This window comes from Trichosurus vulpecula, chromosome 4 (assembly GCF_011100635.1).
Source record: "Trichosurus vulpecula isolate mTriVul1 chromosome 4, mTriVul1.pri, whole genome shotgun sequence".
Taxonomy (NCBI): Eukaryota; Metazoa; Chordata; class Mammalia; order Diprotodontia; family Phalangeridae; genus Trichosurus; species Trichosurus vulpecula.
This window is the reverse complement of record NC_050576.1, coordinates 113,609,698-113,625,156: the sequence shown is the minus strand read 5'-3', so window position 1 is coordinate 113,625,156 and position 15,459 is coordinate 113,609,698. Positions and strand designations below refer to the sequence as shown.

The window sequence follows — 15,459 nt, the reverse complement described above, 5'->3', positions numbered from 1 at the left end:
GAGCGGTGAATTAACCCTTTGCCACATAAGCTCTCTAAGCTTGAGCCTTGTTTACCCTGGACCTTGTATGTACTAACTGAGGAGTGAATCACAGGCTTTAGGGCTGAGGTTGCGTTCCAGTCATTCTTAGCATGCCCCCTAAGTGTTGTTATTCCATTGCTTTTCAGTCATGTCCAACTCTTCGTGACCCCATTTGGGGTCCTTTCCTTGGCAAGGATACTGGAGTGGTTTGCTGTTTCCTTCTCTAGCTCCAGCTGAGGTAAACAGGGTTAAGTGACTTTTCCATGGTCACGCAGCTAGTAAGTATCTGAGACCAGATTTGAGCTCAGGAAGATGAGTCTTCCTGACTACAGGGAGGGCATTCTATTCACTGCACCACCTAGCTGCCCACCTTAGTACATAACCATTTATCCAAAGTTAATTAAGTCTGGCTGACTAAATATGACTGATATCATGGTAGCACAAGTGCACTGGAGAGCTCTGGTGCCCCCTCTGTATCCCAAGCCTCAGAGATACCCTTAGAGTCCTGAGGGAGTATGGTACCCCTGCTCTTAGGAACCAGTTAGTCAGAGTGAGTGGAAGTAGGGCTACTCACCTACACTCCAAAGCCCAACAGTCCTTCAAATTGGAAACCTTCATACTTCTTTTTCCTTTTCTCCTGAGTGTATGTTATAGAGGGCAAAGACTATGTCTCTCCCATTACACAGACTGGCTCCATCAGAAGAGGAGCTCCCTGAGATGAACTATGTCTCCTCCACTGGACAGGGGTTTCCTGAGGACAGGAACTGTGTGTCTCTCCTATCAGACTGAGAAAGAAAGGGAGAAGTGAAGGGAATAAGCCATTATACAGGGTGTTCCTAAAGTCTGGACACATAGGGAAAATGCATATTTTCAAGAAATGAAATGATTAAAATTTTCAACAATATTTTATGTAATTAGAATATTAACAAATAACATATTCAATTCATTTGTGATGCAAAGGTTGAAGCACTTTGCAAGATTCACATGAACTCGATGCAATAACTCAACATTGCCGTCAACTGCTATGTGTCCAGACTTTAGGAACACCCTGTACAGCATCTACTATGTCCTAAGCACTGTGCCAAATATGTCTTACCAATATTATCTCATTTGATCTCTTAAGGTAGGAACTGGGTCGTCTTCTGTATCTCCCCAATGAATACAGTATAAGGGCTTTGCAAACAATAGGCACGTAATGCAGTGGGTGTCCTGACTCACTGATGTGACAGATGCAGTTTTTGCCCTGGCTCTGATATTCCTGAAAGAGGTGACTTTACATTTAATCCAAGATGGAGGAGTCAGTGTTTCTTCCTGACTCACCTATGATGCAAGAAGAATTGCTTTTCAAACCAAGTGGAAGACTCAGAAAGTCCCTGCAGCTTGAAGGGCATATAGAAGTCCCCTCCCCTGCTCCCAGGTCCCAGTCTGGGGACTTTGTCTCTTTCCATCTTATAGTGAGTCATACCCTATTCAGCATTCTACTCAGGTCTCTGATGCACCTTGGCTCGGGGTGTCAAAAGGATAAAAATCTATAGCCCCTTCTGGTCTGGCAAAGCTGTGGCTGTTGCAGCAATTTTTTAAAGCAATGCCTTCCATTGCTACGGAGCAGTCCCCTTAGAAATGATCCAGGGGGATAAAAGCTCTCCCCAGATCTGACCTAGAACTAGGAATCAAATATGAATTCTTGGGAATGCAAAGCCTCACCTGACACACACCTTTGAATGGGAGACTAAAGGGTCCCTGGATTCTTAAATCTGCAGACAGAATCTCACACAAATCACTGCAAAGAACTGTGGTTGATTCAGGTGTTCCTCACATTAAGGGCTAAAGACTGGCCCTATGGTTTCATTACCATCTGGAACTCTCAAGGGATGGATTTCTCTTCTGCCAATACAGATTGGGTCCTCTGCAACTTATGGTCTCAGGGATTTGCTTAGAACGCTGAGAGATTTTAACTCATCCAAGGTTACAGAGCCATTTTCTGTCAGAGATGGGCCTTGAACCCAGAGCTTCCCGGCTTCAAGTCCAGATCTCTATCTACAAAGCAATGCTTCTCCTCACCCCACTTTTAGAAGTGCTCAGTGTATGAAGTAATACAATATAGTGCAAAGAACATTGGGTTCTTGTGGCAACTCTGTCCCTTGAAGCTGTGTGACATCACAGAAGACTTAGTCAAAAAAGAGTCCCAGGCTTAGATTTGAGAGCCATGGGCTAGTCTAAGGGCTGATCACTAAGCTGTGATCTTGGGGAAAGTCACTTCATCTCTCATCTGCAAACTGAGGGGAAAATAATACTTTGACCAACTGCCTCATAGGTTTGTGTCTAGTAAAGCACTTTCCAAACCTAAACACACTATTAGAATGTAAGAAGCTGACTGCTGAGCCTCAGTTTCTTTATCTATAAAATGGGGGTAAAAATACCTTCCCTGTTTCCTTCCCTGGATTATCAGAAAACCCAAATGAGACAATATTTGCAAAAACCCTTTGTAAGCTATATGGAGGAAAAGAATTTGATTTAAAATATAAATTGACCTCTTGTGTAAACCTACAGAGAACACTTGGGGGAGGAGCCTGTTTCCCCTGTGAGCTGGTCAGACTCTTTGCTCTTGACAGGCATCAGGGCCTTGTGCCACCTTTCTGAGAGGCATTTTGGTCCTGGTTGCTATGTTATCTGCCCCTGGGCCATCCCAGTACAGATGGAGTCATGGGGCCTGGGGTTGGCTAACAAGTCCTCTGGCTATGACTCACACTGCAGCCCCTGTTTGTTCAACTTGGAACAGATGTGAATAAAGTACACCGCATGGCCATCACACACACGCGCACACGCGCACACACACACACACACACACACACACACACACACACACACAGAGTGACTTCATTCTCTAAAGCCAGACTAAAGTTAAAACAATGGGGACTAAACAGCAGCTGTCCTCTTCTCCTCCTCTCCCCTCCTCTCCCAATCAGTTCTGGTTAGATCACACACCATGGAGTGCTGGGCCTGGCCCCTGGCCAGTTCAGGGAAACGTGGCTCAGTGCTGAAGGGCTGGGATGACGCAGCACATCCCTGGGTGGTCCTGGGCCCTCCCCTGTGACAGTGGCAAGGCTTCAGGACGCTGCATCGTACCAAAGCCCCAAGAACTACATGCAAGCACTGAACTCCATGGAGTATTATGCCATTACCAGAAGAGACAAGGAGGGGCTGGGGGTAGGGGGAAAAGAAGAGTGCTGCTGTTCACCGGGAACTACACCAGCTTAGTAGCCACTCTCTGGGGACCCAATCTTCCAGTACTCCAGCAAGTTGGGGAAATGGCTCACAGGGAGTGTTACATGAATAATAATAGCTAATAAATACTATTTATATTGCACATCATCTCATTTAACATGGTAACCCTAGTTATTATTATATGTTATATAATTATATTATATATAATCATATATGCTATATTATATATTTATATCATATCATATTATATTATATTAATTTTACATTCTAAGAATGAGGAAAACTGAGACCCATACAGGTTAAATGACTTGGGTTAACACAGACTAACCTTGGGTTAACACAGTTAATAATTAATTAAGGTTATCCTTAATTGATTAATTCATTAACACAGTTGATAATTAATTAAGGAAGAATTCAAACTCAGATCTTCCAAGTTCATTGCTCTATCTATTATGCCACATTACCTCTTTTGAAATTCGCAAGTAAACTCCAAAACCTCAAAGTAAAATTGGCCAGAACTGGAGACCAGATCTGCAATTTCATTGGCATAGGGAGATCCCTCTACCAATTCAAGTTGACTCTTTCTCTACAATTGATTTGATTCGATTCCATAAAGCCCCACAAGATTGAACAACTTATCCGGGATCATACAAACCATTATACATTAGATGTGGGACTTGAACCCAGGTCTTCTTGGCCTCAAAGTAGGATCTCCATCTACTACTCCATGATGGTGTCTCTTAAGACTATGGGCTACATATTTTGGTATTCAAAAGAGGAGTTAACCATGTTGGTCCCACTGGCTGGTCAGTCTTTATTACTACAGGCTGATGAGTCCTTGCTTGGGCTACCCAACCTAACCTGTCTAGCCAACGCTGGGCACCCATGGTCATTTCATAGGCACTAGACTAGTCTGCTGACTGGATCACTGAATGCAACACTTGGATAGAATATTTTAAAAAAATTAATTTTGTTGAGGTCTTTTGTTCTTTACATCATAGTCCTTTCTGCATATATTCTACACCAAGCGAGTCCTCTTGTGAAAAAAAAAAAGTTAAGTAAAACCAACTGATGCTATGATCATTTCTGACAGAGTATGCCACCAATCTCCCTTTCACACATCTTTACCTAGAGGAGGGAGCTGTGTTTCATCATCAGTTCTCTAACGCTAAGATTGGTCATTAAAATCACTCGTCATCTGGATTTCTTTTCTATTCATTTCTATCATCACTTCCTGAGTGTGGTCTGAAGATCTCTGGGGCTCCCTGAGACTCTTTCTGGGGACCCTAGAAGTCAAAACTATTTTTACAATAATACTAATTTTTTATTCTGTAAAATATAATTATTTTTCATAAAATATTTATGTTAACAAGTAATTAATTTATTATTTTAGATAAATTAAATTGTAATTTTAATGGATGAAATTATTATCCATTTTAATTTGTAATATGGTAAATGTTAATAGATATGATTAACATAAATAAAAATTCTTTGGGTTCTCATTTAAAAAAATTTTTTTCTGATATCTTCTTTCTTACATCAGCACAGTTATCCCAAGTAGCTCTCCTCCCTTCCCCCTCCCAGAGAGCCATCCCACATAACAAATAGTATTTTTTTAGAGAGGGAAAAACAAATCAGCACAACTGATCGATATAGTGGAAAAGTCCAAAAAAAATGTGTAACATTTAGCAACACCTGTGGACCTCCCATCTCCACAAAAGGGTGGGATGGAGTATCCTCTCATATTTTTTCATTTAAGTAATCATTATGATTTTGTTCTATCTACTTTTAATTTTTTTGGTGTGTAGTTCTCATTAATTTTTAAAAGTGTAAAAGCATTCCAAGACCAAAAAGGCTGAGACTCTTATTGATTTACATTCATTTAAATCATCCTGCATAGTGTTCTCCTTACTCAGCTTACTTCATTCTGCCAAAGTTCATTCAGGTTTTTCCATGCTTTTTGTTCATCACTTTCCTTAGTGCAGTAATATTGCTGTTTACTAAGCCATCCCCCCAAACCGATGTTGCTTCTGGGTTTTCTGTTACCCCCAAATTGCTACTATGAATATTTTGGCACAAATGGGGCCTTTCTTTCTCTGTTTGACTTTCTTGGGGCATGTGTTTTGTTAGATAGGATATTTAAACAAGGAACACACCCTGGATTTAAATCCTAAGCCCTATCACTTACTGGTTAGTGGAACTTGGGTAAATCAAAATCTCTTTAACCCACAATTTCCTCAAATATAAAATGGAGATGATACTATTCAAACTATGTTAGAGGTTTTTGTGAGGAAAATATTTTGTAAGCTTTAAAATTAAATGAGTCATTATTAATCTCTGTAGCAATTCAAGCTGTCCAAAGACAGAATGGGCTGCCTCGGAAGGTCGTGAGCCCACATCACTGCAGGTACTCAAGTAGCAACATGATGGCCACTTATCAGAGATGTTACAGTAGGAAGTCTTTTACTAGGCTCCTGAATCTGGTTCTAATTGGATGATTTCATTAGGATGACATACCTCAGAGGCCACCTAGTCCAGCTCATACCTACACGAAAATCTCTTCTTTAACATAGCCTACCCCCGAAATGTTAGGAAGCCTAAATGAACCTTTCCAATTAGGACCCGGGGAGAGGGGTGCAGGGAATGGGGTGGGGCTGGGGGATGGGGGGAGGGGAAACAAACAAACTAGGACCAGCAGGTAGAAATTCACTTGTCACTCTTTGTTCTGTCCTCTGGGGCTAAAGAGAACACCCTGAATCTTGCTTCCACATGAAAGTCTTGCAGATACTTAAAGATAGCCATTATGGTTCACTTCCTCCCCAACCAAGCCATCTCTTTTCCTGATTAAATGCTCCAAATCCCTAGAGGTAGCTAAATGATGCAATGGATAGATTTGGAGTGAAGAAGACCTGAATTTGAATCCTGCCTAGCAAGGTGATGCTGGGCGAGTTGCTTTAACCAGCTTCAGCCTCAGTTTACCCATCTGTAAAATGGTGACAATAATAGTACCTATCCCATTGAATTGTTGCAAGGCTCAAATGAGATAGCGCATGTAAAGCATTTTGCCTACCTTAAAGCATTATCTAAATGCTACTTTATTTTTTTTCTTAATAGTATTTTATTTTTTCAATTACATGTAAAGATACTTTTCAACATTCATTTTTGTAAAATTTTGAGTTCCAAATTTTTCTCCCTCCCTTCCTTCCCTCCCGCCTCCCCAAGACAGCAAGCAATCTGATATAGGTTATACATGTACGATCTAAATGCTACTTTATTATTATTATTAATTACTATCCAATTGATGTTTAAGTGATAGGCTCTCACATTTCCACATTCTGCCTCCCCTATGAAAAATTAAACAATTTAAGACAGTGCCAGAGATGATGATGATAGCTAATGTTTATTTAGTGCTTTAAGATTGGCAAAGCACGGTATAAATACTCTCTTATTTCCTCCTCACAACAACCTAGGGGGTAGGTGCTATTGTTATCCCCATTTCATAAAAGAGGAAACTACAGGTGAGGGAGGGTAAAGGATCTGTCCAGGATCATACAGCCAGTAAGCGTTTGAGACCAGAATTGAACTCGAGTCTTCCTGATTTCAGGTGCATCTCTTTATCCATTAGCCAACTCCAAGACTTCACAAGGCTGAATCCAATTGCTAAAATGATGGCAGAAGAAATTAGTGCTACGAGTTCAGAGGAAGGCAGGATCACCATTGGTTGGAGCAAGCTGGGAAGTTTTCATGAAAGAAGTACAATAGGAACCAGATGTCAAAGATGACTAAAATTTGGATCGGTGGGAAAGAGGAGAGAAGACATTCCTAGGAGGAGTTCCCATTCTAGAATTTTAGGATTCTGGGTCCTGCAAATAGGTGATATCCAGGGGAGAATTCCTCCCACCTGCTTCCTGATATCTAGGAATTTACAATCTATAATGGACACATGGAGGGACACCTCCTTGAGAGTTCTTCAGTATCTTGAGTAAGAAGGTGCCTAATGAACGCTTCTAGTCGTTGGTTTCTCACTTAGCTATTTGGTAGCCATAAATTCACTTAGACACATGGTATAGTGGGCAGTTAGGAGATGGAGTGGATAGAGCACCAGGCCTGTAGTCAGAAAAACTACTCTTCCTCATTTCAAATCCAGCCTCAGACATTTACTAACTGTAAGACCCTGAACAAGTCACTTAACCCTGTTTCCCTCAGTTTCCTCATCTGTAAAATGAGCTGGAGAAGGAAATGGCAAGCCGCTCCAGTATCTCTACCAAGAAAACCCCAAATGGGCTCATGAAGAGTAGGACACAATTGAAAAATGACGAAACAAATAGTGGAAAGGACCCTGGACTTGGAGTCAAGAGGATCAAGTCAGTCAAACGGCCACACTTGAGGATGTAGAGGGCCACACCTGGCCTCGAGGTCACAGGTTCCCTACCCCTAGGCTAGTTACTTAACCTCTCTAAACCTCTATTTCTTTACCTGTAAAAATGGGGATCATAATAGCACCTACCTCACAAAGTTATTGTGAGTCAAAGTAGATAGTGAATTAAAAGCACTATATAAATGTGAACTGATTTTTAAATTATTATTAGCCATATGATTATAGGTACATCATTCTGAGTTTTCTCAACTATAATTAGTCTAGACCAGCTAAATTTCAAATTTTCTTCCAGATCTAATGTTCTATGATTCTCTTAAAAGCATCTGGGTGGATTGAAGATCCCCTGTGATGAGGGGGAGGGTAGACATGCTGTTAAGGGCCGCCATCATCATCCATCTTAAACACCTCCCATGTCATTTTTACTTGTTACAGATTGTGTTTCGGAAGATCAGCGATGTGAAGAGGGAAGAGGAAGAGCGAATGAAACGGAAGAACGAGGCCCCCCTGATCCTGCCCCCAGACCACCCTGTCCGGAGGCTTTTCCAAAGATTCCGGCAGCAGAAGGAGGCCAGGCTGGCAGCAGAGAGGGGAGGCCGGGATCTGGATGACCTGGATGTGGAGAAGGGCAACATTCTGTCAGAGCACTCCTCTGCCAACCACACAGCAGTAAAGGCCAGTATCGTCACCGTCCGGGAAAGCCCAGCCACCCCTGTCTCTTTCCAGTCGGCATCTACCTCAGGGGTATCAGACCACGCCAAACTACATGCCCCTGTGTCTGAGGGTCTGGGCCCCAAGGGGGGTGGGGGAGATTGTCCCCGACGCAAAGGTTGGGCTCGTTTCAAAGATGCCTGTGGGAAAGGGGAGGATTGGAACAAAGTCTCCAAGGCCGAGTCGATGGAGACACTCCCCGAGAGGACAAAGACATCTGGGGAGGCCACCCTAAAGAAGACGGACTCTTGTGATAGTGGCATCACCAAAAGTGACTTGCGCTTGGACAATGTTGGTGAGACCAGGAGTCCTCAGGACCGCAGCCCTATTCTTGCAGAGGTCAAGCATTCCTTCTACCCCATCCCTGAGCAGACTCTTCAGGCCACCTTGCTGGAAGTGAAGCATGAGCTGAAAGAGGATATTAAGGCCTTGAACAATAAAATGGCGAACATTGAAAAACAGCTCTCTGAGATACTAAGGATATTAACTTCCAGAAGATCTTCTCAGTCCCCCCAGGAGCTTTTTGAAATATCAAGGCCTCAGTCCCCAGAATCAGAGAGAGACATTTTTGGAGCAAGCTGAGAGGCCCATTTATTTAAAAATTAAAATAAAAACATAAACATTGCAACCCCTCTTCCAGAAACACATGCATAGAGCTAACATTTTCTTCTCAAAATAAGATTTTCTCATTGATGGAAAATCAGTGAGGGCCCAGTCAATCTAGCATGCCCCCCACTCTCTGGACAAAGAAGAATTTGCCACCACCCTGCAAGATGGCAGTTGTGTTGGAAGTGTCTTAGCACAAATTGGGAAGAGGGGTACACTGTTCAAAGAATATTTTCCTTTTCTCCTCAGTTTGGACTTTTTTTTACTTCCACAATATTTGTAAAAAAGAAATACAGAGGAAAAAAAAAGAACCCATCAGCCTTTTGAGGATTGAAGGGGGGTGGCTCGGAATGTGTTCACAACTATGTGACCTTCCTTTCCTTCGCCAAGTCCCCAAAGACTCTGGAGGGTGCGAGAATCACTAGCACCTTCCTGCTGGGCTGCCTTCCTGTACATTTGTACAGCCGGTATTCAGTGTCATAGTATATTTTCATATCATAAGAATCATTTGTAACAAGCATGGGGGAAAGGAGGGAACAGGCAGGAGGGCAGAACACCTTTTATCCTTTGATCTGTTATGATCAGGACCAAAAGACAGATGCAGGTGTTGTGCCTCCCACCAAAGGTTAGAATCATGAAGCCCTGGACATTTGCCACAGGGCCTGAAGCCCAGTGGGTTACTCGGGGATGTGCAGGCCCCAGCCGTTTCTCTTGGTCTGCAAACAGTGACTTGGATTTTTATGTATCTCCTAACTATTTCTGGGCCCCCAAGGCTCTGGAATGCCTGCATAGAACCCTGATCTCTCATTCCAAAAGAGTTGAGCTGAGCCAATTGTTGGAGGTAGGGAGATAGAGTCTCCTTAGCCAGGATCATTAGCAGGCCATTATTTTTTTCTGGAGATCTCATAGGGACTCTGGGAACCTCTCAGTGATTCCAGGATCCTGATTTGACTCCTATCTCCAGGTGCAGCTCTGTCTGCTTTCCTCTACCTTTTGGACAATTACATATATATATATATATATATTGGAGATAAAAAAATATCAGGAACCCAGATTTGACTTTTTTTAAGGATGATAATATTTTGTGGCATGTATGTTACGTTTTTGTTATAATTCTCAATAGAATTGGCCTTTGCTTTCTTTGTCCTTAGCCAGAAATCATTGTGGGATACAAGTCCCCCAGTTGCTGTCTCATAAACAGAAATTCTTAGGTTAACTTTAAGAGATGTTTAAAAATGGAATGGAGTACCACATCAAATAATGAGTTCCCCAACACTGGAGGGATTCGAGCAGAAGCTGAATGATTACCAGTTGAAGATAGAAAGGGGGATGCCTTTCCTGGGCTCCCCACATGGACTCAGTGCAGAGTGGGAGGTCATTGTGGGACATATTTTGGAAAAGCCAAACCCCCTGTGTCTTATACTCTCAACATTAGAAATAGTATCAGAAAGCGAAGAGGGGGGAAGGATTCAAGGATTATGTTTTCACTTTCAGCCTCAAAAGATAAAAGCAATCAGCATTTCAAGAATAAGAGTGTTTGAGAGCTGCCTCAGTCTACGGTCCCAACAGGGCCCCATATCCAGGCTCATATATTAATGATCAATGCAGGAAGTCCCTACCCCAGCCAACAATTGTGATCTTTATCCCATGATGCTTGGAGGCTTTCTAATGCAACTGGAGTTACTTCCCTAAATATTGATTTCCTCCAGCAATATTTTGGGGTGATGAGTAAAGAAGGGAGAGGGAAATATCAGGCTTTTGGACCCACAGATGATTCTGGGATATTCAAACCTTTGACGCAGGGTAAAGTTGGCTTGAGGTGCGCCCTACGCAAAGGCAACAGGGACCCAAAAAGAGACTAGATGTTAGAAGTTCAGTGCTGAGAGCTTAGCATTAGAAAGCTCAGGATTAGAAATGCAGCTGTGTCTTAAGCATTGCAGGCCAGCTGGCCAGACCAAGCTTATCAGTGACACTTGAGAATGCCTGCTCCAAGTTTTAATGAAAAGCATCTTCTTACATGGGCTCTGTAGTGGGGAACATGACCACAGAGCTGCTACCTTTTGCTTATATTAGTTAACATCCTGACATCAGTCCTCTTTAGGACTCTGAGGTTATGGTGAGCTGATGTGCTAAGGCACAAAGTGCTTCTGAAAACTTTCTGTCAGGTTCCATTCCCCTTATCTTTACTCTACACCCACAGGAAGCACAAATAGGCAATTGGGTGGCCTTGGCCTTCCAGTTGCTCCCACAAGCCAGCACTGTCAGGCTCTGTCTCCCATTCCCCTAAGAAACTAGGCCTCAGAGTATGTAATCATTCCCAGGATGATGTCAACACCTGGAGAACTTTCGTTTGAGGATGATGCAATAAGTTGCTCTAAAGTTGACTCTGTGGTGTTACTTAGGTCATGGACAGAATCACGTATGATGAGGAGTAGCATTTCATTTCTGTGAGGACAGATGCCAGTTATTTTGTAAATTTGATTAAAACTTTAGAGAAAGCTAAACCCTCCTACTTCCCATCCTCCTACCAACTTGACAGATTTTTTTTTTGCCTGTCTGGTGCTTAATCAATCTATCAGCAAGCATTTATTAAGCACCTCTAAAGTGCCAGAAACTACACTCAACACTAGGGATAAAAAGGCAAAAATGAAACAATCCTTGCCTTCAAGGGGCCTCCATTCTAATACACCATTCATTCCAGTGCACTGTGCTGTAGAGGAAAGTGAGCCCAGCACACCAATATCTACATCTCCCAGGTTACTGAAATCTCTACATGCTTTGGTCTTTTTTTCCTCTTAGAAATAATGAGGGGGAATGCTGCAAGCATCTCTAAAACTTCATGTCCCACCTTTTCTTAGTCAGGGCATGTTGCACGAGGAAGGAAAATCCCACATCTGCTCCCAGGAATCTGATCTGACTCTAGAGACTGTGTGTGCCAACTGCCAGCTCCATATTTCTTCCTTCTTTCTACCACAGTCCAAGGATCAGGCCAGAAGCAGGTTGAGCCAGCAGGTCTAGCCATGTGCCAGCCAATAGAACTATTCTTCCCCTTCTCCCTCTTTTAGTTCCATCACCTGGGAGGCAGCGTGATACATTGGAAAGTGCACCAGATTTGGAGTCAGAGGACCTGATTTTGAACCCTGCCTTTCTAGCTGGGTGACTTTGGGCAAATCCATCTGTCACTCCGGACCTCGGTTTCCTCATCTATAAAATGAGGGGATCGAACTAGATTTCTTCTAGGACAAAGGTTTTTGACGTAGAGTTATGGACCTTGCCTGAAGGTCTGTGGATAAATTTTGGGGAGGGAGATCTGTAAACTTGAATAGAAAAAAAAATCTTTATTATCTAACTGAAATTTAGAATTTCAGTTAGTTACTTAAAATAGTACTCTGAGAAAGGGTCTGTAGGCTTCACCCATAGACTGCTAAAGGGGTCCATGACAAAACAAGGAGCAAGCACCTCTGTTCCAAGATCTCTTTAAGCTCTAAATTTATGCTCATGTGATCTTACTTCATATCATGGACAAATTTGTCTGTTAACACGCAATTCAGGGTCAATATAGGCTTAACCTTTTTTGGCTCAGATACCAGCTCTTGACCTTGTGGGATGATCCTCTTTTGGGATCATCCTTTTGGAATGATCATTGTATTCTCACAGCTCTAGTATGTTCCTAGCCTAGAAACCCCCAGGGAATTGTTAAAGAATTTACAGATGTGTTCTCTTTCCCCCATGATCCCTCTTCCTAAATGTGGCTCCCAGGTCTCTCCAGCAGTAAATTCCTACAAAGTCTGGAGTTCATGAGATGATAGATTTAGAACTGGTCAGCACTTTCAAGGTCATCCAGTTGTCCCATCCCCACTTTTTACATCAAATCCAGGGTCTCTTCTACTGCTCCATGCTGTAAAGGCAAGGGAGCACTCCCACACTACTGCAGAAAACTCTGCCTGGTTTGCTGGGTTTTGTCTTTAGGAAGACAAGGAAGAAAGTATGTTGAGACCAGCCTAGAGGAGCCAGCTCCTCCATCCGGCTCTCAATATTTCAGAGCCTGAATATTGAAATTGTACTTTATAAGTGGGAGCCAAGGACCATCCTGAAGACTTCTAGGCAGGGCATCGTCCATCTCAGGATGACATGGCTTATGGTCTGTGTTGTTTTGTGGGTGATCCCTTACTTCTGAGTGTAAGCGTGTGTGTCTTCCGTCTTTCCTTTGCCTCCATTGGTGATTTAAAGAGAATTCCTTCTATTTTTCCCCTAAAAATATTGAAAAACATCTTTTTCCCCTTTCTTTTTTTAACTTAAATTTTTTTTGTACATGTGCTTGGCTTCTTTCTGCCTTTTGTTCCAGTCTGTCTTCTGCCAGTCCACTCCGGGTGAACAAGCTATGTCTAAGTGCTTTAAATAACAGCAACCTGTCTTATCAGCTACACATGTTGTGGCCAAGGTGAATATGTGATCCCACTGGAAATCATTTGTTGAGAGACTGGATATAAGGGTGGAGAATCCAGTTTGGATTCAGTCAGAGGGCCTCACTTGAGGGCCTAGAGGGCCACATATGGCCTCAAGGCTGCAAAACCAAAAGAAACACAAACTAAAAGATTTTGCCATAGGCATTCAAGAGTTGACATACTCTGCTTGTTGGAGGGCTGTTACCTATTTGCTACAATGAAACACAGACTTCTCTTTGAGTGTCATCCACAGTGAGGTCTTGCCTTCCAGAGTTAAAGTCTCCAGCAATCCTGGGGGGGGGGTGGAGGTGGGGAATCTTGTGGGAATCTTCACTCCTTCAGCCTTTTGCTACATATGCCAAACATTTTTTGTCTTGTTTAAGCACCAGGCTTAGGTCTTAGTTCATGGAACTAATTGGTTGACCAGACATTAGAGGCAGAATTTGAACCCAGGCCCTTTGACTCCACACTATGTTATCTTTTCCCTATTCTCTTGGATGTCCAGAAATGAGACTTGTGATTCCTATGAAGAAGTGTCCACAGGAAAGAGTGTCCCAAGAAGCTTCCAAAATCCTGTTCTGGAATAGCATTTGGAGTACCCCTGAGACCTTCTGAAAGTGTTCGGACTCTTTGATTTTAGGGGTTTTGTGCTCATTAAACTGAAACTAGGGGTAGGCAACAATGTTTAAAAAAACTGTGATCAATACAAACATCCATAAAGCTTCTCAGTATACAAGCATATCAAACCGTTGGAGATATTTTCTCTTGTCTTGATTGTGTCTTATTTGTCTGTTCCTCTATTTCCCTGTCATGTCTGATGGGCAGACATGAAGCCTTTTCCAGGTATTATTATATTTTCCCAGCCACACTTTGGGGATAGAGGCTGGAGTGAGGCATTAATAAGAGGAAATGAATAAGAGGAAAATGAATGCTCCATCTTTGGATCAAAGCTAAGCCAAATCACTGAACTCTTGATCTCAGGTGTAGCCTAAGACTGAGAGAAGACAGACATAGTTAAGTCCATGTTCCAGTTCCCCCCTTTAATGCTAGGAGCCCGGATGGTAAGCCCGGGTGTTCCATTCAGCCTTTGGCAATTAAGACATTTAGCCTTAAGACTCTTGAATTAAATTTTAACTCGGATGGAACTGCCAACTCCCTCTTCTGTAGTATTTGATAGTGCCCACTGATGATTTCTGGGAGAACAAAGGAAATCCTCTCCAGTAGGTAGTTAGTTCTGTTGTTCCACTTATTGCCTTCTAATTCACTTCAATAAAAATGACCTTTATTGGCCTCTTCTCTCAGAGGAGGAGATGTTTCTGTTAGCAGCAATGAACATCATCAGAGAATTGAACCAACCTTTTATTAGAGATGCTGTTATTGAGAAGAGGTTCTTTGCTTTTTTTTAACCCAAAGAAGGTCATAGAGCCAGGGCTAGAAGCGGCCTTTCATCTAATTAAACCCATCTCATTTTACAACTGAGGAAATTGAGGCCCAAGGAAGCTTTGTGACTTTGCCAAGGCTGTATAAATAGTGTCAGATGCAGAATTCAAACCTAGGTGCTACAGTATAAGGGATGTTGAACTGGGAGGGGTTTCAGAGACCATCTAGTCCTAGGGAGGGAAGGAGGTATTTGAAATCCAGTTCCCCTGACTCCAAGGTCAAGTGTTTTTTCTACTGTGCCACATTGCTTCACTTAGGGAAAGACAGTCCAAGTTAGGGTAGGACTTATGGCAGCCATAAAACCAACACTAGTAGGCATCAGACCCTGGAATCGACACAGGCCCTATAGAACTAAAGAGACTTTTCCCATGGTCCAATTTGTTTCAAGTGGAACTGGTACCATGTGAGGCTCTTGGATGTGTTACTCTAGTTACACCTCTGGAAATGGATCTACTGGGTTTCTACTTGTCTCACCAAACTTTTTTCTTAGAGTGGGTGTTTTTTTTCCTTCCCTCAATCAGTGACCTCTGAGTCATCAAATACATCTAATTATCTAATGAGGAGGTCAGGAATCTTGTCTGTCATTGAACTGCCTAGATTAAGAAAGATGCCAATTCCTCATGAATGTATTATCTA

At 42.5% G+C, this 15,459-nt stretch overlaps 1 protein-coding gene across 1 annotated transcript in view; it reads left to right on the top strand.

Moving 5' to 3' along the window:
• The window catches only part of KCNH1 (potassium voltage-gated channel subfamily H member 1), a 515,719-nt gene extending 506,781 nt beyond the window's left edge, over positions 1–8,938 (top strand). Inside the window, exon 11 of the mRNA XM_036756302.1 lies at positions 8,057–8,938. Within this exon, the coding sequence (XP_036612197.1) occupies positions 8,057–8,914 (858 nt within the window). The 3' untranslated portion in view covers positions 8,915–8,938. The remainder of the gene's footprint in view (positions 1–8,056) is intronic.
• The last annotated feature ends 6,521 nt before the right edge of the window (positions 8,939–15,459 follow it).